Below are 23,152 nucleotides of genomic sequence, written 5' to 3'. Positions count from 1 at the left end.
TAAGATTCCAGAAACCATCTAATGGAATGGTGGTTTGGTACTAAACCATTCCATTAGATGGTTAGTACTACTAACTGACCAGATTATTACTGTAGGTGCAATATACAATTTAGGCATAGAGCCGACACTTGCAGAGTGACTTGACCGTGCAAATTTTGGTAATCGCCAAGAATCAATGTGGTAGGTGGTCAAGAGTGTATTTATAAGGGCCAATTTTGTATTGAAAGGGTTTTGAATTGAGGAATATGTACGTCAACTTTTTTCGTCTGTAGTTTACAGTTTATCCCAACAAAGCCGGCTAAGAAAATATTGCAGACAATGATATGAGCCTACAAGATGTTCTTGTTTTTTAAATGCTTCTGGTTATGCAATCTCATTGCTTTGAAACGAACGAAGCTATATCATTTGGAATTATGGTTGTGTAATTTCTTGGGCAAAACTGATGCGAATAAGATTGAATAAACAAAGTAGCCAGGCTGGGGGGAGTTGGGCTGTGATAATTGATTCCAACTCACTGGCTTAAACCATAATTGCCTTCAATGTCCCTGCCGGTGTGGACAAGGACACATACACACACACACCCCTGGGGGTGCCCTGGAGCTCTTCCAAAGCCTCTTATCTGTTAATTAGTGTGAAAATAGTAATCTTTCTTACCTCAGGAGTGTGAATTGGCCCTGCACCTACCTAGCTGCCCAATACACATGATCAACCTCCCCTACACACATGCATGCTGCCTAGCTACCACCTGGTGTGTCTGTGTGTAAGTCATGTCTTCCCCATCTGCCTGTCCCTGTCTGTCTATCAGTCTTTACACCATGTGTGTGTGTATGCTAGACAGCGACAATCTGAAGCCCAAGCCGTTTATTTTTCTTCTCTTCTTACTCTCGTCACGTGCGTCGAGACGCTGATCTTGCCAGATTAAGTTGACGTGGAGTATATACTATAGATTCTGATATATTACTTCTCTCAAGGGTTGTAACTTGTTAGGAATATAGATGACTAAAATACTCGGCTCTATTATGTTCTGCTTCTGTGGGCTGGCAGACTTGGAGATAAAGGAAGTGGTTGAAAACACAAAATTTGCATTTCATCTTTGATGTCCTCTGCCTCACAGTTTGGTGCGCTCCAGCATAGCACAGTCAGCACTTAGCCCTGGCCTATATATACTTCATCGTATAAGAATAGTTAAAAATGGCTGATCTGCAGGTACAAGGTCACAATGCATAGTATCTCCACATTTGAGTTTGTACTGTAGATCTGCTATTTTTGCTATATATTGGCAACCCCCCAAAAACAGCCTAATTTATAATGACATGGTTAAAACGGCATGCGCATACATTACATTTGTATTGTTTGTTAGGACTGATTTTCATTGATTATATGAATAACCTTACCCGAACCTAACCGAAACCATTAACCTCCCCACTACATGCATATCCTTTAATACCCTAATTCGAACCCTAACCTTAAATCCTGCCCCTAAAGCTGAGGACTGGCTCTTCTCAATGGGTGGATGTTAGTGTGTGTGTGTGTGTGTGTGTGTGTGTGTGTGTGCGTGTGCGTTTCTTGTGAGGATATTTGATCCTAACAAAAGAGAATAGTTTTGTGTTGCACAGATGGTCAAATCAGTGAGATATACGTATTGCACATATGTACAGTAGAATATACATTATACAGTACAGGAGGAAAACCAGCTCCCACTGATGTCCTGTTATGTTACATCTCACAGGTCTCGCATGAGTACACAAAGCATCATCTGTGTGTGTGCACACACACACGCACACACACAATCATCCCCCTCCCTCCTCTCTGGGACTCGCTTCATCTCACCATTTCTCATCCTGTGGTCCAGCATCATTTGACCTGCCTCTTCTATCTCCCTCCCTCGTGTGTGTGTGTGTGTGTGTGTGTGTGTGTGTGTGTGTGAGACCCAAGTAATGGCCGTGAAACTAACACAAATCAATACAAACTGAGGCAGATGGGGGAGATTTTGGAACCACAAAACCAGAAATGGTGATGCAAAGAGGAGGAAAACGATGAATGGATACGAGAGACAGTGGGTTGTGGTGGTGGTTGGAGTCGAACAGTACTGGTGAAGAGGGGAGAGTGAGGTGGGGATAAAGAAGAATGAGAGGAGAGAGAGTGAGGGAGGGAGGAGGGGGAGGAGCGGAGAGATGATGCCTCTCACTAATCCTCTGGACACACAATTGTGGAGAGAGAGAGAGAGCGAGAGGTGAGGAGCGGGAGGCAGGTGGAAGGTACAGACAGAGAGAGAGAGGGCGAATGTGTGAAAACACATTGAGAATGGTAAACAATGTGAGGGGCGCGGGGGAAGGATAGAAAATAAAGAGCTGCCTCTCCTCTGCCACACACAGAGAGAGAGATAGAGAGAGGGGGGATAAACGGGAGGAGTGGAGAGCTTCTCCCAGTGTTTAACATACTATCTAGCGGAGAGGCAGAGAAGGCAGCAAGGGAGAAAGCTCTGCTCGAAGCGGTGACTGGCGGTGTGTGAACTCAACAAGAGGAGGAGGAGCAGGAGGAGGGAGCATTGGAGACGGAGAGGAGAACGGCCACAGGAACGAGAGGATTCTCCCAAAGCCAGGAGGACGGACGGACGGACGGACGGAGGACGCGTGCGCGCGTGTGTGTGCGTGTGTGTGTGTGGGGGGGAGAGAGGGAGAAAAGAAGAAGAAAGAGGATGGAGGACCGGAGGAGAGAGGAGAGCCGTGGAGCACTGCTTACTTGGGCTCACGTGAGCGCATGGACCTGAGAGTACCGAGATGCTGTCAAAGCGTGAGTGAGTGTGTGTGAGGGCGAGTGAGTGGAATTGTGTGTGCTCATTATCTGCTTGCACTAATGGATGTGTAGGACTCCTTACCATGTTTATTTGAAAATAGTGCACTAGCAAAGTGAATTGCTGATGTGTGTGTGCGTGCGTGTCCAGGCGTGTTTTGTCAGTCAGTCTGCCAGTGAGTGTATGAAATGCACAGACCAGCTGTTTTGAGAGGTAACTGGGGTTGTGTACCCCGAGGGGGAAGAGAGAGAGAGAGAGAGAGAGAGAGAGTATAGTGACTAGTGAAAGAAATTCAACGTGATCTCAGAACAGGTGCAACTCCGGAAGCAGTTGGGTCCACCCGCAAGCTATAGGAACAGATGGATACACACACACACACACACACACACACACACACACACACACACACACAGGGGCGAGTGTGGATGTGTGCGAGTTGATAAGCTTTGATCCAAACATCTCAGTATAGTGTGTGTTGTGAGGATATTTGATCCTAACAAAAGAGAATAGTTTTGTGTTGCACAGATGGTCAAATCAGTGAGATATACGTATTGCACATAACTATGCCTGGTGAGGGGTCTCGTGAGCTATACTTCTGTGGATCTCAGTTCTTTTAATTTAGACATTCTCTTACTCCACCTTACAGCACCAGCGGCCTTCACCCCGCCCACCAGCACTGCCCCTCACCTCGCCTCACGTACCAGCTGGAGTAAACGGCATCCAGTCGTGGGCGACAGACCTCGGCGCCCCTTCTGAACTGGAAGCCCACTGCAGGAAGTGGGCTATTAGTCGGGGCTGATCTCCTGTGCCCGGTGGTGGATGCCTCCTGAACCCAGCCATCATGGGGGAATGGACCATCCTGGAGCGCCTCTTGGAGGCTGCTGTGCAACAGCACTCTACTATGATCGGAAGGTGAGTTGTTCTTTATTTTGCTTCAACCAGGCTTTCTGCCGTACCGGTTGGAAGAAGAAGCTAGTTTCATGTTCCAGACCCGATGTGCAAGCTGCAAAGCTAATTGCGCCCAGTCTAGTGGTTTTAAAGCGTAAATGGACACACAACAGTCACTGATAACTGAGGGTGATGCTCAGGTTCAATTAGGTTGCACTGCTTACCTCACCTCTGGCCATGCCCTAATCATGACAGTACTATGACAGTTTCTCCTCGGGTGTGTTATTGTTGAACAGGTCAGGACTTCTATAGAAGTCCTGACGCCTCATCCCCTGGGTTGCGGAAGTAATTTCTCTATGGAGAATAACATTGCGTCATCTTAGAATCGTTTCATATAAGAATTGTGGTCCAAAAATAAATGAATTGTCTCTGCGATATTCTCGGGGGAGGTGGCACTTTATTGTTTGTGATAGACAGATAGACTCATATTTGATACAGTCCGTTTCTGGCGGAAGTTTGGGGGGGGTTTACTGCCCAGTTGAACCAGGTATGTAGTGCAGGGTTTACTGCCCAGTTGAACCAGGTATGTAGTGCAGGGTTTACTGCCCAGTTGAACCAGGTATGTAGTGCAGGGTTTACTGCCCAGTTGAACCAGGTATGTAGTGCAGGGTTTACTGCCCAGTTGCTGGCTCCTCTGAATGCTGATGTGGGACAGGCGTATGCGTGTACAATCTTGGGGCGGCTGTGGCTCAGGAGGTAGAGCAGGTCATTTCAATGAGTCGTGGGGCGGTGGTTTGAATCCCGGCTCCTCCTGTCCACATGTGGAAATGTCATTTTTGCCTACGCACCCGTCTCAGAGCATATAGGTGCAGTGCATAAGACTTTGTTGCCTACGATTCAAATAAAAAAACAGAAAAAGTAGTATATCTACAAGCTCATGCTCTTGTATGACGCTGTAGTATGTAATATGTATTGAGACCCTAATTCACTCTTTTATTTCCTCTAGACTAGACTATTGTAATGCTTTTTACTCTGGCATTGACCAGTCCTTAGTCAGACGACTGCCTCCTCACAGGCACAACAAAGCGTATCCATATTTCCCCGGTCTTGGCCTCACTCCACTGGCTCCCTGTCAAATTTAGGATAGATTTAAACATTTTGACCATTGCTTTTAAATCCCTAAATGGGCTGTCCCCCCTTTACCTGGCTGAACTGGTTGAACACCATACGCCGGTCAGAGCCCTGAGGTCAGCGCACCTCATTACTGACCCCCAAAACAGCCCTATACTTAAAACCAGGAGACCGTGCTTCTGCCGTTATTTATTTGAATGTATTGTTGATGCTTTCTTTCTCTTTTCTTGACTTGGTACAGCACTTTGGTCGATGACAGTCGTTTTTAAATGTGCTTTATAAATAAAGTTTGATTTGATGATCAAGTATAAGGCATTTAGGAATTTACGGAAAAACACAAGAGTTTTCTGCCCGACAGCGATGCTAGTATGGAGTTGCAGTACATGCGTGTGTATACAGTTCCTGTATGAGTTTTATTAGTGGTATCATCTATGATCGGCTGTCATTTTGGTATTATGGTATGTCTGTCTGTCTGTGTGTAGAACCGTATGATAGTATGTATGTGGTATGTCTGACTGTCTGTCTGTGTGTAGAACCGTATAATGATAGTATGTATGTGGTATGTCTGTCTGTGTGTAGAACCGTATGATAGTATGTATGTGGTATGTCTGTCTGTCTGTCTGTGTGTAGAACCATATAATGATAGTATGTATGTGGTATGTCTGTCTGTGTGTAGAACCGTATGATAGTATGTATGTGGTATGTCTGTCTGTCTGTCTGTGTGTAGAACCATATAATGATAGTATGTATGTGGTATGTCTGTCTGTGTGTAGAACCGTATGATAGTATGTATGTGGTATGTCTGTCTGTCTGTCTGTGTGTAGAACCATATAATGATAGTATGTATGTGGTATGTCTGTCTGTGTGTAGAACCGTATGATAGTATGTATGTGGTATGTCTGTCTGTCTGTCTGTGTGTAGAACCATATAATGATAGTATGTATGTGGTATGTCTGTCTGTCTGTCTGTCTGTCTGTCTGTCTGTCTGTGTGTAGAACTGTATGAAAACTGTCCAAGTGGTTGACGGCAGCAGGAGGGCTTATAGGCTGCCTTTAATCCCTCCGAGTGATGGGATGTTGGTGGGCGGGTTCAGAGGCAACAACAAGTCATACCATTGGCCAGTTAAAGTGTGATCAGCGGTCAAAGGCCGGAGGCAGTGCCATAGGCGAGAGAAGCCTTTACTTGACATCTCACCTTTGCCACTTTAAACCTGGCATCTCTATTTTGGGCAATTTGCTGTAGTCAGCCATTCTAAAAAAAATGCGAGTCATGCGACACGTTTTGGGCTTATACTAGATCTGCTATTTTTGCTATTTGTATATCATTCATTCAATCAACTTGGCCATACTTGTGTAGCAGAATAGCTCTGAAGCCAAAAACCTTATAATAATGTCTCTGAGCCAAGGTGGCAATTCCCTCTTCTCTGCCTAGTGGTAGTAGCAGTAGCATATTTGGTTTCCCAAACATGCTAGTAGCATGCAGTAGCATGTTTGGTTTCCCACACAGTTAAAATCTCGGCTGTTACATTGATGCTGTGCCCAGCAGGGCCCCGGGTCCCTGGGACTCCCTGCAGTGCAGGGAGGTGGGCAGGGACCCGGGCCCCTGGGACTCCCAGGGCAGGGAGGTGGGCAGGGCCCCAGGCCCCTGAGTGTAGGACAGTAGCTCTGTAGAAGAGTAGCTCAGCCGCATATCTCCCCTTAGGGGGCTCCCCTCTTGGTCTAGCGGCAGCTGTTTGGTTTTCCACGCGCGGGACCCGGGTTTGAATATCGGGTGTTACATTGGTTCTTCCTCCTCACTCTTTCCTGCACCTCTCCTCTCTGTGCTCTACGCTCTTTTGGCATGGTGACGTCACCTCTCCTCTCAGCGCTCTACACCCTTTTGGCATGGTGACGTCACCTCTCCTCTCAGCGCTCTACGCCCTTTTGGCATGGTGACGTCACCTCTCCTCTCAGCGCTCTGCACCCTTTTGGCATGGTGACGTCACCTCTCCTCTCAGCGCTCTGCACCCTTTTGGCATGGTGACGTCACCTCTCCTCTCAGCGCTCTATGCCCTTTTGGCATGGTGACGTCACCTCTCCTCTCAGCGCTCTGCAACCTTTTGGCATGGTGACGTCACCTCTCCTCTCAGCGCTCTGCAACCTTTTGGCATGGTGACGTCACCTCTCCTCTCGGTGATGTCCTCCATGATGTTTCTCCCTCTCGTTTCATTTCTCCTCCTTTTCCCATGTTATCACCTCTGTGCCAGCATTTGTATTTCCAGCATTTATTTTGAATTCCGGTATATGCAGCATTGATACTTTTACTTAAGTAAAAAAAAAAGAAAAAAAAATACTTTACCCCACCACAACTGAAAGCATATAGGGTCACTCACTGGGCAGGGTTGAAATGTAGTGACTCCACTGATCCCGAGGCCACTTGCATCTTTCTTGATAAGGGCTACTTTTAAAAGAATGACTAATTGACTATAATTGTTAACGACTACTGCCATGGGCACTCATAAAGGCAATGATGAAATGAACATTTTTTGGGCTGACATACTGGAGATATTCGTCTGAACTCCTAGCCTTAATTTAATTCGCATTCTGTTATACGAGACAAATTAAGCTTAAAGCTTAAAGCTTTTTTTTCCCTTCTCTCTCTCCATTAAAGTAATCTTTAGCTGTCGTCTGGAAGCAGCTCGTGGTCAAACATTCGTCATGTTGTCAGTGTTGTGGGCGTCGTACAGAGCTCATGAGTGATGGCTCCATGTTTATCACAACGTCCGTATTCACCAGAGGCTGGCGGCACCATGTCACTCATCAGCTGGACGAGTCACACTAGCTCCAGGGACAGACAGAGAGAGAGAGAGACAGAGAGACAGAGAGAGAGATAAGTCAATCCTAAATTAATCTGAGCTCATGATTATGTGAGAGAGAGAGAGAGAGAGAGAGAGAAAGACAGACAGACACAGACACCATCATACGATGAAGAATTATTTCGGGCGCAGAAACTCTCATTCTCCATATTCTAACATTTTGTGCATTTTTGTAAATTAAAGCCCTACTTGATCATACATATCACCCATTCTTGAGATAAGGGACAAAACTTTTTTCAAACTGGATTTTTTTTTTTTTTAAGATACATTCAAATCAAATAGATGTATTTGTAGACACAGGTCTCAACTACCAATCTTGAGAAGGAACAGGTTTTTCGCGTAACATTTCTTTCTAAAATGGGACATTTATGCACTTAATCCCTGATTCATGTCAACTCCGTCAGACACACTAAAATCCCTTTTAATTGAATTTTATCATTTCAACAATAATATAAAGTCCTCAGTTATCTTATAATGGCTTTCAGTAATCAAGTTAAGTAATACAAATCTTTTAATATTATTTTGTTCCAATATCACACTATTATGAAATATCCAATTTCTCAAAACCGTCATTTCAACCTTTATTTTCAATATTATAACATGAAAACCATGTAAAAAAAAAACAAAAATCATCATTACGTATCATTTCAGTTGGTGTTTCAATACATAAGCACAAAAGATTTGACAGCGAATTTTCTATTTCTTTGGAAATTAACAAAAACATCACGGGACGAACGTCTGACGGAGTTGACGAACATCTGACGGAGTTGACAAGTTTAACTGATTTAGGTTCTAGACCACCTAGGATCTTGATTCTGGTGACTAATCCCACATTTTCAAGGATGAGGAATGCAGTGGTACTATTTAGATTTGCCCTGTGAACATGGCAGCCATTTTTCAAAATGGCCGCCAACTTTCTGTTATTTCCCAATAACTCAAGTTCTACACCACCTAGGATCTTGATTCTGGTGACTAATCATACATTTTCAAGGATGTGGGATACATTGGTACTATTTAGATTTGTCCTGTGACCATGGTAGACATTTTTCAAAATGGCCACCAACTTTCTGTTATTTCCCAATAACTCAAGTTCTACACCACCTAGGATCTTGATTCTGGTGATCATACATTTTCAAGGGTGAGGAATACAGTTGTACTATTTAGATTTATCCTGTGACCATGGATGGTAGACATTTTCAAAAATGGTGGACCTGCTATTATTTTACCAATTTACTCAGGGAATATTATCAGAATAATATAAAATCTGTGAATACATTTCTTACCAAGAATTTTCTTCACCAATGTTTGACATGGCATGTCAAACTAGGGGCTTTTCATGATTCTGGATCCATTCCAAGCATTAGTTTTGCACAAAAAACACTACGTTGGCTAAAAACGGCCATAGCCATCATCACAGATGTGATGAGGTCAGCACATGTCGGCACATTTGGGCAAGTGGCTATGGCCAAACTAGGGGGTCTATGGCCAAACTAGGGGTCAAACTCCTTGGGCTAAATTCGGTGAGGTGAACAGTGAGCAGTGAACAGTGAGCGAAAGACTGAAGACAGAAGATTTGGCTTCAGGACCATCAGGCAGGATGTGCAGACACTGAAGGCATCAGTGTCTTTCTCTGTGTCCCCAGCATGTCAACCAAAGCAATGTTACCAAATCAAAGGAGCCTTCACCTCATGTCACCTGGGGCTGGGTGAGCAATCGTATCCTGTATCTAAACTCACAACTAAATACAGACACTTGGCCAGACTGCCGTTTGAAAGGGTCAAACCCCTCATCCTGATTGGGGAAGACCACCCCACCTAATCACACCAACCGAACAAGTGAGGTTGGGGCCTCCAGGTGGGCCAGCAGCCATCTGCACAAGACTGGGCTGGACCCTGCAGGAAAGCAATCTCCAGCCAAGACAATGTAAGTTGACTATAACAGAGCCCCAGAACACAGAGCTCAGGAGAAGGATGGAGAAACACTGGCAGGAGGCCACCAAGATACAATGCCCCAGAGACCCAGAGTGTGCCACCACTGGCAGTAAGGAGATCAACTGCTGCAGCAAAGATGACATGAAAGGCAAGTCTCCACCAAAAAAAACCCTGAACCTAATCGGGGTGTCAAGAGACCAAAGTTTCTCCCCCACAGTTCCCTGCAGTGGCCAGTGAAGTCAAACTGTGCATCTGTACCTGAAAGGGGCAAGTCAAAGGCCAGAAAGCCCACCTCCTTTTAATGTCCTGTCAGTAGAAACTCAACCTGCACCTGAAATAAGCCCTTACCTCTCCCAGAGAAAGTTCATCCTTGAAAATGTAATGATTAGTCGCCAGAATCAAGATCCTTGGTGGTCTAAAACTTGAGTTATTGGTAAAATAACAGCAGGTTGGTGGTCATTTTGAAAAACAATGGCTGCCATGGTCACAGGACAAATCTAAATAGTACCACTGTATTTCTCATCTTTTAAAATGTATGATTAGTCGCCAAAATCAAGATCCTAGGTGGTCTAAAACTTGAGTTATTGTAAAATAACAGCAGATAGCGGCCATTTTGAAAAAAAAAGGCTGCTATGGTCACAGGACAAATCTAAATATTACCAATGTACCCCACATCCTTGAAAATGTATGATTAGTCACCAGAATCAAGATCCTAGGTGGTGTAGAACTTGAGTTATTGTAAAATATCAGCAGGTGGCGGCTCTTTTGTAATATGGCTGCCATGGTCACCACGAGACAAATCTGTGATGGCCCCATAGCCAAAAATGTTCCTTAAGGCATGCTCTAACTGTGTGCCAAATTAGAATACTGCCCATTATTCAAAAACAATAATTTTATTGTTTTAGGAACACTTTTGTCAACTCCGTCAGACACAAAATCTGACGGAGTTGACGTCTGACGGAGTTGACAAAATGGCATTTGTTTTCATCTTAACCCTCTTTAGTACAATGTAGCCATTTAGTTTTTGCTTAATTTTGTTAGCTAAACCTAACCCCTAAACTAAAATAATAAACATTATTTTGGAATTCTTAACAAATATCATAAAAATGTGCAGACGGAGTTGACATGTAAAAGCTGTGACCACATTGTTATCAACATTGTTTGTTTAAAATATCAAACAATTGAATGCTTGTCAGACCAGGTACTCCACTGTTGCAACAAATATATATGGGACTTGGAAAAGGAGTCTTCAGGCTAAATCTGTCGACAATATTTTCTGATTAATTTAAGACTTTTAAAAAAACCTGACGGAGTTGACGGAGACGTGGGACGAACATTTGATATGAGATATTTAATAGAAAATATAAATTAAAATTAACTGTGTATATTATTTGCTATGTTGTTGACAATCTACTTTAATTTAGTATGTATATTTATGTGATTGTGACAGTATTAGACACTTTTTTGGCAGTTTGAAATTGTGGCCACTTGCTGGGGACAGGCTAAATACAGGCCTTTTTGGGTACAGGGCCTGCTTTTAACTAATTCAGATGGAATATGAAAACAATTATAATGAAATTAAGGGCATAATAATACACAACTGTATTACACTTAACTTTGCAAGTGCTTTTATTTTTATGAATTAATTTATTTTTTACATAAAATAAGGCTCTTATGTGTGGGACATGTTTTTTCCACTTTTGTCCCTCATCTCAAGAATGAGTGATATACATGTACAAAAGTAGCAGATCTACAAGCTTGCAAGCGTTTTCAGTTTGGAACCGCTACTTTGAACCGCTATTTTAGAATTTGTATCCTGAAAAGTAACAGTTTTGGTCATAAGAGGTTTCCACCCGACAGAGGCAACATACCTGATCGTTACCCCGGTGGCTTTGATCCCGCCTTTTTTCAACCTCTAAGCCAAAAAAGTCGATCTACAAGCCCACAACGAGGGACATTGCACTCACATAGTGTTGTTGTGAGCTTGTAGATCTACTATTTTAGCCAACATGTTTGACCCAGAATAGGGATGATATAGGGTTCATGTAGTTAACCCAGTTATGCATATACTGTGCCTGGGAGTGCTCGATTACTATATACTCTCCATTCTTCCCTCCTCTACACCAAATCTCTCTGCCAAAAATAGCATATCTATAAGCTCCAGGACGCGTCATGCTATTTTTGGCAATTGTCCGGCTCAGAATAGGCATGCTAGGGTTCATGTGGTTAATATGGAAAGGCAGAAAACGAGAGCGTGAGAGGGAGAATGGAGAGAGAGTAAGAGAGAGATGGCGACGGCAGACGACTTAACCCGTTAAAACCGAGAAAGCATCTGTGTCGTTTTTTTAGCGTTAGCTATTCACTTTTTTGGAAAAATCTCGAAAGTGTGGGAACTGTTGGAATCCTGAAGTAACATTTTTATTTAATTTCAAATGCATTTAGTTATAGTTGTGTTAACTAAATACATTGGACATTAAAAAAGACAATACCATTTTATAGTAATTAGCTGAAATCAATAATCTATCAACGTTGGGATATTAACCTGCGGGCCGACAGTGTGCATGTGACCACCAGACAGACCACCAGACAGATAGCCTCACGTCACCTCCTCCTCTCTGCATGGATTCACTGCTCCTCTGACATGATGGAGCGTGACATCAGAGAGCGAGCCGAGGACGATTCATGCAAACCGTGCCCTGTCTGTCGGGCCGGAAACCAATGTGTATCTCTAATATTTCATATCGTTGCCGACTGTCGGGGCAGAAACCTCTTATCTCCATATTCTTTAGAACTTTTGGGGCTTTTTTTTTGCCTTTATTGATAGATAGATATACAGTAGCATGACAGGACACGTGGAGAGAGATGGCGGGGGGGGGGGGGGGGGGGACAGACACACAGCATAGTTTGTCGGGGTCGGGACTCGAACCCGCAACATACAGTACTGTCATGCTGGATTTACCAGCCAAGGTGCCTGAACTGCTAAGCCGGCCCAGGCCTTATCCCCATATTCTAACATTTTGTGTTTTTTCCTCAAAACGCCCTACTTGATCTCCATAAATCAATGCCCTACAAAGGAGTATCACTCAAACGCAGCGATCAGCAATCTACAAGCTCACAATGCGTTGCATGGCAATTCTATTATTATTTATTTTTGCTATTTAAAAAATAACAATGATGTGACAGTGAAAGTGGTTAAGTCATTTTGTGGGTCTTACAAATATGTAACCAAACAAAAGTATTTGTAAATGATGAAAACTATTTGGATTTTGTTTTTGAAAAATTGTATTGCAGCTCAAAAACCCCATGTAATCTGGGCCATTAATGTTAATTATTTTGTATGGCGTGTCAGGCTAGCCATCTGTAAGAGGGCCGGGTCGGTCTGTGTGTCTGTCCGAGGCTGAAACTTTCAGCAGCTAGCTGTCACAAAGTTTCCCAAGGGAGTTGGCTTAGAACAAATTGAGGTGATAGTAATAATAATAATAATACATATACTTTCAGGGCACTCAAGGTCGCCGTACAGGTTAAAAACAGTACAAGAACACAGTTAAAAGCAGAACAAAACTAGGGCACAGACACTGTTATGAACACATGTGTGAAGAAAGCTAGTGGTAAGCATTTATTTGTGCAGATTTGACACAGATGTTGCTAACTTGAAGCATCTGATTGGCCAGAGGAGGGGGAGGAGGGGTCATGTAGGGACAGGGTTACTTAGGGGTGTCCTTGTGCGTGTTCTCCTGATCCCACCTGATGACATCCTGCAGGCCTGACTTCATCATGTGTCAGACTTGATTTACATACATCCAGCATAGATCATAGATCATGTGTGTTATAGTAGCTTGCGTAAAGCAGGCGCCAAAAGGCTCCCCTGCAGCCAAGGTATGTGTGTATGTACAGCATGAATAAATACATTAATCGCGCCTGTGTGAGCAGATTGAGCTTAAACGTGCTTGATGTGTATATGCGCTTGAATGTGCTTTGAATAGAGGTGTGTGTGTGTGTGTGTGTGTGTGTGTGTGTGTGGGTGGGGGGGGGGATGGGTTGGGGGGGGGGGGAGAACGTATACACATAGTCTATGTGTACTGTGCCGTGTGCACCTAAAGTCTCCCTGGTGTGCGTATCATCATTCTGTGTGCATGTGCTTTTTAAGTCGCAGCCCTGCGAGGCTGCATGCGCATATACGTGTGCATGAGCGACGCGCGCGTATGCATGTTTATGCACCTGCTACGTGTGATTTATTCCTGGCATCATGGGCTGTATTCCAGCCGTGGATAGCAGTGGTGTGAACTAAGTACATTTACTCAAGTGCTGCACTTGAGTAAATGTTTTGAGGTATTTTTATTTTCTTCAGTTTACTTGTACCCCATTACATCTCAGAGGAAAATATTTACTCTACTACAATTATATGAAAACTGCCCCAGGATACACACACACACACACACACACACACACACACACACACACACACACACACACACACACACACACACACACACACACAATAGAAATGAATACCAGCACTATATCCTATAGGATTCTATATATATATATCAACAACAACAGTGTGGACGTTTCGGCCCAGGGGCCTTCCTCAGCGTAGATCTAGAGACAATACTGCGTAGGTGTCGCTTATAAAGAGGACCTGGGTGGCGCGCACAAAGCGGTCCGGGTGCACCACAAAATACATCTGTTTACATCATACAATATACTGTTACATCATTATTTTCTGTTACGTAGTTATTTTCCAACAGGAGGCTTGTGTAAGACAAGACAAGAAAAGAAAACACACGCACGCACATGCACATGCACACACACACACACACACACACACAGCCTGGTGGGGATGCCGCGTGATGGAGTACGCTCCACCTACCTAAAGTCAACACATCACTCATGCTGCCTCTCCGGCTCCCTCTCCCATTGGCCCGAGTCTGACTCCCACTCTCCGGTTGGTCAGCTCGGGGGCCGCTGAACATGCAAACGGTTCCTCCCACTTCCCTCGGTATTGATCTCCAATAACAGGATAGGAAGTGCAGCTGGACATAAGAAGGGGAAGTTAATGAAATAGTCTTTAGGCCCCCGTCGACCATTTGCATTACAAATGGGACGCGGCTGGCTGTGTACCGACTGGAATGCTAAGTGTGTAATCAGAGCTCTAATTAGCTACTTTAATTGTTTACTGATTACTAGTGATATAGCGTGACAGTGAAATGGCTGCTAAGCAAATCGAGTTAATTCATGATTATTCTCTTTTACAGTTTACAAAGTGAGATAAGAGAAGGTGTAAACGTGCAATACTTTGAAGACAACTAATGTCTATCTGAACACTGCCATAGTGATATTACAACCTTTGAATGCACATTCTCTGAAACATAATACAGTACACGTGGGTACATATACATACTACATAGTATACTGTATGTGGTTTTAGTGCAGAAGATGTTGTAAAAATCACACCCGTGTGAAGTGAGGGGCGCTAATATATTAAAGTCTAACTCATGTTGCTATGATTAGGTGATGGAATGATGATGTAAAACAAACGGTGTCAAAACAAACATTAAATTCTCTTTATTGTTAATGGGATTTTATGTTTGTGTTAGGGACATTGTCAATGGCATTTTTACAAACAAACTTTGAACTAAAAACAAACATTAAACCTGTATAAGTGTATATAGGAAAAATGAAGAAGGGACGTCCAAATATAATAATGAGCCAAGAAGCACCCATTAGTGTTTGTGCATGGAGAGATGGAGAGATGTGTGCAAACAGAGTGGTTTGGTAGAAGAAAACGGACGGATAAAGCGGAATACACTCTTTGCACCCCTTTTCAATTAGGGTAGTCGGAGGGATATGAAGCATCAGCTGACAGTAAAAAAGTACACATTTATCCAAAGGTTAAGAATATACCGGTTATGTTTTATTTCTCCAAACACAGACGTTATCAAATGTAACTCGATATCATAAACGACACAGAGTCACATAGCTGAGGTGCTGCATCATGGTTTATCTATTTATGGAACACAGTTCTTACATGACACTAAGACCCCTTTTCCACCGCATGGTTCCCAATGGGAACCGGTTCAGTTCTTTGTGGTTCTTAGTCCATGAGCCAGAGCTCCAAATTTGAATTGAGTGGGCTATATTAAATTGTTATCACCATGAAACTTCCTCAGTTGATTACTTACACGAAGACAATGATTTATTGTATTACACATTTTTAAATATTCAAATGAGGGGTTGTATAGGAAAATATGCAAATACATTGAAAATATGAAAAAGCTTCTACTGGGGAAGGGTTATCATATATTAATTTACTTATATTGATCATATAAACAATTTAATATAGGTATAGTTTTGGCGACTAAATTCATAATTTACGTTCCAATGAGCTCTGGCTCATGGACTAAGAACCACAAAGAACTGAACCGGTTTCCGATTAGGAACCAACCGGTGGAAAAGGGGTCTGTCTAAGATATTTCCCCGATGGGAAATCCAATAGAAAACATCACGCAGTGGTCCGTGACGCCATGGGCGTAGTGGGAGTGACGTCAGGACTGCGGTACTCAATTCACTTCCCATATCCACATGTACAGTACTAGCAAGTGATGTCACTGTAGCTAAAAGAATACCCACTTCAGGGCTGGCTTTACCAGCTGTTACAGTGCATGTGTGTGTGTTTACGTCACTGTTCTTTTTGCAAGCCTCAGTCCTCTCACTTCAATCTCACCATGTCTGTTAGCCATGACTCACCATGTCATCACTACAGGTATAGTGCATGTATATGGGCGTGCACTCCACACATCCCTTACAGGGAGTGTGTATGAGTGTGCACTGCACACATCCCTTGCAAGTAGTGTGTCATCATCTCAGTGCCTCACAATGCATGCCGTCAGGAAGATACTATATGTCCAAACAAAATGTACGTACAGAGAGATGTACAGATATGTTTGGAGATAGATAGATTTGAAAAAACATTTTACAAATAATACAACACTCTTGTATGATGAAGTACGGTGTTCATTTATGGAAAACACATAAAAAGGGGAGAATGTCGAACAGCAACGACACACATCATAAGCTATTAGCTTAAAGCTAATTATGACCATTTAGCCAACCGTGTGCGCGTGCGTGTGTGTGTGTGCGTGTGCGTGTGTGTGTGCGTGTGAGACAGAGTGAAGGAGCGGTCCATTGCAGCATGGTGATGTTGTTCTATTTCCAGTGTCTCTCCAGAGACACAGCAGAACCAAACATGATGAAGGTCTACCACCACCTCCCCTGACATCCATCCATCCACCCACCCATCCTTCCTTCCTCCATCTCTCTCTCTCTTTACACTGCCTCCATCCCTCCATCTCTCTGCACACACAGTAAATTGGCTCCAGTGTCAGCTGTCTCTCCACATAGCCTCACCAGCCTGTTAGTGTCCCTGACTTGACGGCTTTCACGTCAGGGACTAACAACATCAGCAGTGGGTGGAGTAAAGTTGCTAGAGAGAGGGAAATGTTGTACTTTTACTCCACTGCGATTGCTTGAAAACTTGTGTGTGAATCCACCACTAAATGGGGGTCTGGTGCAACGCACAGGGGATGGACCTGGTGAGATTGATGCGATCCACCCGCATACCCACCCAGTCCCGGCAGAGTTGTTCCGGAGGAACAGATTGTGTGGCCCTGGTCTTTCCAAGTGGGACTGATCAAGGGTAGCTACTGGGACGTAAGTCGGGACTTGATCCCCCCGGCTGGGTCACCTGAGTGAGGGGTATGATGTTCGAGAGACCCGAAACCCCGATGACCTTGGGATACATCACTGAGGTCGATGTATTTTTGTTTTAGTAGATTATTATATTCTTGGCAATTTCAAAATGGCAGATCTAAGCTCACAAGGCGTGCGTGCGTGCGTGCGTGTGTGCACGTGCAAATGTGTGCGTGCCTTGTGTGAGGACTGACGTTGTTAGTCCCTGACGTGAAAGCCGTGAGGTCAGGGACACTAACGGGCTGGTGAGGCTATGTGGAGAGACAGCTGACACTGGAGCCAATTTACTCTGAGATGGAGGCAGTGTGAAGGGAGAGAGGAGGAAGGATGGATGGATGGAGGAGGTTAAAGACCTTCATCTCATGTTTGCTTCTGCTGTGTCTCTGGAAAGAACAATCCACAGCTCCCCCTCTGAGACACACAGAGAGTTGACAATGAATCATACCAATTTATAATAATCCTTATCCTTAAAGGACCAATTATATGAACATGGGTTGAAAATGGGTGAAGTACTCGAGCTGTCATTATACCTGCTCTCCAAGCAGCTGAAACCCCAGTGCTGCTGCCATTCTGCCGTTCCCTGCAGGGCCCGCTGGCAGCCAAATTGTGGGTAGTCAATTCTGACATCATTTTTATGTGCAGCCCACTCTATTCTTTGTCATTTCCTCCTGTCCTCTCCACTCTCTTTCTCTCAAGCCTTTATCCTTTCGGCCCACATATGGTAAGGTTAGGCTTCCTCATTAGTGTTTACATTCTTATATGGATAAATCGATAAATCTCTGCTATACACGCAGTAGTGTGTGGACGGACTCGTCAAAGATTATCTTATAGGATAAAACTCTATCCTCCTTAAAAGGTGTGTTTATCTAACCCTCATCTCAACAAGCTATGGAATCAATTTGAGCCACGCTAAGTCGGGCTGTTTTTGTCAATGGAAACATAAACGCGTGCAAGCGCGCGCACAAAGAGTATCATGTATCATGCTATACTGTAGATTAGACAGTAGGGGAAACCCTGGCCAGATGGATAAACACTCCTCAGTGACTAGGATATATGTTGGGAAGGGGCGGGAGAGAGGTGAACGCAAATAAAGACAAGTTGATATTGACAAGGAACCAGAAAATGAGAGGTAATAGGCAGGGCTGGGGAGGCTTTGAAGAAAACGAAAGAAAAGGCAGGGGAGAGGTACACAAAAAAAAACAGCCGTAAGAAGGGAAGAGACATTGAAAAGAACCGTGGTCGTTGAGGTCTGGGTCGGGTCAGGGTGAGCAGAGTGTTTGAGAATAAAGCGACGAGAATGGTAATGGAAGACTTGAGGGACAGAGAGAAAGAGAGAGAGAGAGAGAGCAAGGGTCATGGAAAGGCAGGATCAGTGCTAATGAGGAGGTCAGGGTTGAGAGCGATTCACCTGTCTGCCGGGGTGACTATAAGCATGGATACGGGATTACTGTTAAAGTTAGCACAGCAACTAGATCACTACAGCTGCGTGGCTTCATTCGCTGTAGCCAAAATAGAGAGGCAGGTGCTGAATCAAAGGAGGATAATCAAGAAGAACTTAAGCACTGCACATTAAGCTCCATTAAGTGCAAATTTAATGGCACATCCAGACAAAAGGTGACGTTTCGTGCCAGACCATAGATAGACTCTGGCTTGAGTCTGAAGAAGAGCATTGCAGCGTCAGTTTGTGTGTGAATGTGCCATTCCGTTTGCACTGAAGGGAGCTATACACTGTGGCGATCTCCTTTGTTTCTTCTTCATTGTAGTCACAAACAGCAGTGAAACAAAGTAAATTAGGGGTTCTAGATAGAGTAAGTTTGGTATTTGCTTTGGTCTATTTCCACATACCGTAATAGAGTTTGGTGTTCAGACTCAGGTCAGGAACCCGGCCTGAAGCCACAATACACCATTTCTGACCATTAATTAGGCTGCACTTATAATCTAACATTAGGGATGTGCGATAATGAAATTATAGCCAATGTCAGATTTTCCGGGGCCAATGAATTGAATTGCAGCCGTCCGTATAGGTGCCCTTTGAGAGTGGTTTTCAAGGAGTCAAGGGATTCACATTTTTCAACCACTTTTCAACCTATCTTCATTATAATAGGTCCTCACTAATAATCATCTTTTCTACTCGGTCTGTGTCTTATAGGAGGGCTGTGGGCAGTTTAGAAACAGTCTTCCAGTGACATCATCATTAGGTAGACTTTTTTTTTAAAGAAGATTTCTTTACAAAAAAAAATTGATTTTCATTATCGTGAGAACGATGGCTTCCATTTTTGCAGGACTAGCCCACAGCCCTCCTATGGGACACAGACAGAGTAGGAAAAAAATGTGCCATTTTTTCATGATATTTGTGAGGACCTACTATATGAAGATAGGTTGAAAAGTGGTGAAGTGGTCCTTTAATGACTGTTGGTAGGGCCGTTCCACATTTTGGTGGCATAGGGGTGAAATTAATCTATTCCCGAATCTGGGTTGCACATCTCTCTCACCCTCTGATGTTGTGGGTGTGGACTTTGTTGACATCTGTCGTCAACACTAAGTAGTTCATGAACAAAGTTGCATCAATAGCGATGCTGTGTTCTGCGGTATAGCGTGTCTATAGGCCTACAAGCCAGGTATAGGTAAATCATAACTGCATTAACATAGTAGCCGTGGTGATGTTATGAACATCATTCTTCACCCGAATAGCAATATTTAGAAATACTAAACGTAGACCTTGGACCGTCAATAGCCTATAGAAAGAAGGAAGATGCATACAGCTGTACACTGGTGCAAAAAAGTGCTTCATAATATACATTGGCATTTGATTCAATATGCTGTAAATAAAAATACTACTTATTTAAACGTTAAATAGTCATCTTCGTGGCTTTGGGTGGTGTTGACACCACCGCTGGTAAACATATATACACACGTGTCCCCAAATCCCCACATGTCCAGGGATTTGCCTTTGAGTGGCTATAATGTTTAGAGGAAATAAATAGCTTCACATTTTCCCTGGAACAACTTTAACACGGTTTGTGGAGCTTAGCTCCAAAGGAGCGTGCACGTTGCCACGTCTTGATAGAACGTTTAAGCTGAAGGGTTTCTGAAGGACGGCTGAGCTGTATAGCCTATACTCAATCAGAACGACAGTGATTCACCCAGAACCAACTTTGACCTCTGTCAAGTACAATAAGAGGATATAGCATCGCATTCATTGGTGCCGCCGTTTGCCTCACGTCACCACGCCATGATCCTGCACGAAGTCTCTGCTTTTCCTATTGATGCGCCTTCTCTTCATTTCCACTGCGAAATACTGTGTTCACCCATTTTGACCTGAGATCAGATTCTAAAAATATCTTCTATATCCTGACAGTTTTCCGTCAGTCGTTCTTCAATTTTTCAATAATAGCAGACCTACAAGCTCGTAGCGTGCCACTCGGTGGCGCGCTATGAGCTTGTAGATCTGCTATTTTTCAATAGCTAAAGCATAACGTAATGCTAACACCAAAAGGGGTTCCCGCCCAAAATGGGTTAACCACTTATAATAATGAAAATAGGCGATCTACAATCTCACTGCAGGTCGCAATGCGATGCACTGTGAGCTTAATGATTTGCTATTTTCACTATTTCTGAAAACATCTATAGAAATCTTTTTTTGAAGTAGTTTGTTTTGAAGATTTTCTCCCCCTTAATGACATGACCAAAATAGCGCCGCTGGGTTGAAACTGGTTAATTTCACTCTGAGAGTGTAGTGCCTTTCTGCCTCTCCATCTTGACCTTTGAAGATGAAAACGGAGTATTCTGCTGTCATTGATTTACTCACCAGTGACAGAGGGAGAAGCGTGGTTTTTATCTACCCATCTCTCTGTCCGCTCCTCCTCCTACCCACTCCTCTTCCTCAAACCCACTCCTTCCTGTCCTTGGCTCTTGTCTCCACATCTTGTAGTGGTGTTTAATGAAGAAGGTGAAAGTTTAAGAGGCAATAACAGAGTCCTGAGCAGAATAAAGCCTGCAGTTATATGTGAATGTACAAGTGGTCCCATCTATGGCGGCTGTGTCCTTCAGGGCTGGTGTTTTATGCTGCCATCTATGTTAAAACCACCAAGGATGGCAGGCATGCGCACGTGCACACACAGTGCACACACAGTGACCGTGCCGGGCAGACATCTCATTCAACAGCCAGGCGGCCCATCATATGCTCTCTCTTACTCACACAAACAAACACACACTGACAGACTGTCACATATGACCAGATGCTCTCACCAACACGTGTGGACGCAAGAGGTTACTATAATTATCTATTACTTGGAGGGAGAAACAGTACATAGTACACGCACGCACAAACGTATACGCACGCACGCACGCACACACACACACACACACGCACACACACACACACACACACACACACACACACACACACACACACACACACACACACACACACACCATATTCACAGATTTGCTAATTAACCAGTATCCAAGCTGCGGGGGAGGCACTCGACTGTCAGCTTTCTTCTACATTCACACTTCTCTCCTGGCCAATGATGTAAGGGCCATTTGGTAGATAGATGGTGCTGTGATGTGCCCTCAAGCCTTGAATATTCTCTGCTATTGTTTAGAGAGCTGCTTTGTCAATGCAGAGGGGCCATTCGAGAAATACACAGGGAAAATAATTAATAATAATAAAAAACAATTCGTGAAAAATAAATACATCAATCAATTCATAAGATCTTAAAGGCATCCATATACACGTTCAAGTGTTATTAAACATAAGATAAAAATCAATAAATAGCTATAGCCAGAGACTCTGGCTAACCTCTGGCTAGGATTATGAGCAGAATATGGCTACATGCTATACAACCTGCAGTGTCTATTTGGGGGAAAGGTTTGGGAGAGCAGACTGTCCCAGCTGCCATGATCTAACACTATTTTACCATGAGATTATTTACACATATGACAGACCAGATGGCGACTGATCCTGAAAACTTTAATGGAAGCGCATCCTGATGGGTTATCCCCACTATAACACACATCAGACACAACATAATTCTGTCTTATCTGTCTGTAGCTCTCTCTCTCTCTCTCTCTCTCTGTATCATCTCTGTACACATCTGAATGTGTGTTTTATTGGCTGTGGAGTGCTTCGTGGAGTGCTTCGTAACAGCCGTGCAATATAACGTTTTTTTATTGCATTTTTTTAATAACATAAATCTCAGATATCTCAGGGCAGACAAATAATATAAAGACTATGGTGTTGAGCAACATATGCCCCTCTCAGACAAAAAAAAACAAAAAAACCATGTTCTCCCTTTCAAGTAAAGCCAATTCCAAAATCCCCAGCATCTCTACGAGTACTCCATCTCTGCTACCCCCCAAAATAGTTTGTGGGGATCATCAATGCAGCGACAAAGGTAATTAAGCCCTTCCCATTCGGCTTCCCACCCGCGAACACGGCCAATCCTCCAGCAAGGGCAGAATGCACCATGAAGACTATACTCCATGGTGGTGGGCAGGAACTTTAACCTGCACCACCCGGACAGGTGTGGTCCCAACCATGTCCCAACAGAGCAGACAGCTTACAGCCTCACTCCCACAAATATAAGTGCCTCCAGAAAATTAAAAAAAAAATGAAAAGGTATCGGGTAAATAAAAAGTATCCAAATACATACATACTGTATATCCACTCGTGTAGTACTAACAATAATGGAAATAATCAGTATCATCACCAACCATCACAGCTCTAATATTGAAAATAATCAAATATTAATATCAAATACAGTTCTTGTAGGGTAAGGGTTTAATTATCAATGACTAGTT

At 43.6% G+C, this 23,152-nt stretch overlaps 1 protein-coding gene across 1 annotated transcript in view; it reads left to right on the top strand.

Annotated features, from left to right (window-relative positions):
• Nucleotides 1–3,635: 3,635 nt before the first annotated feature.
• Nucleotides 3,636–23,152, top strand: part of gjd1b (gap junction protein delta 1b) — a gene marked incomplete at both ends in the record, with an annotated part of 41,111 nt that continues 21,594 nt past the window's right edge. Inside the window, one exon of the mRNA XM_080772427.1 lies at nt 3,636–3,706. Within this exon, the coding sequence (XP_080628553.1) occupies nt 3,636–3,706 (71 nt within the window). The remainder of the gene's footprint in view (nt 3,707–23,152) is intronic.

Source organism: Protomyctophum bolini (genome assembly GCF_963924005.1).
Source record: "Protomyctophum bolini genome assembly, chromosome: 9".
Taxonomy (NCBI): domain Eukaryota; kingdom Metazoa; phylum Chordata; class Actinopteri; order Myctophiformes; family Myctophidae; genus Protomyctophum; species Protomyctophum bolini.
This window is presented reverse-complemented; position numbering and strand designations above follow the sequence as displayed.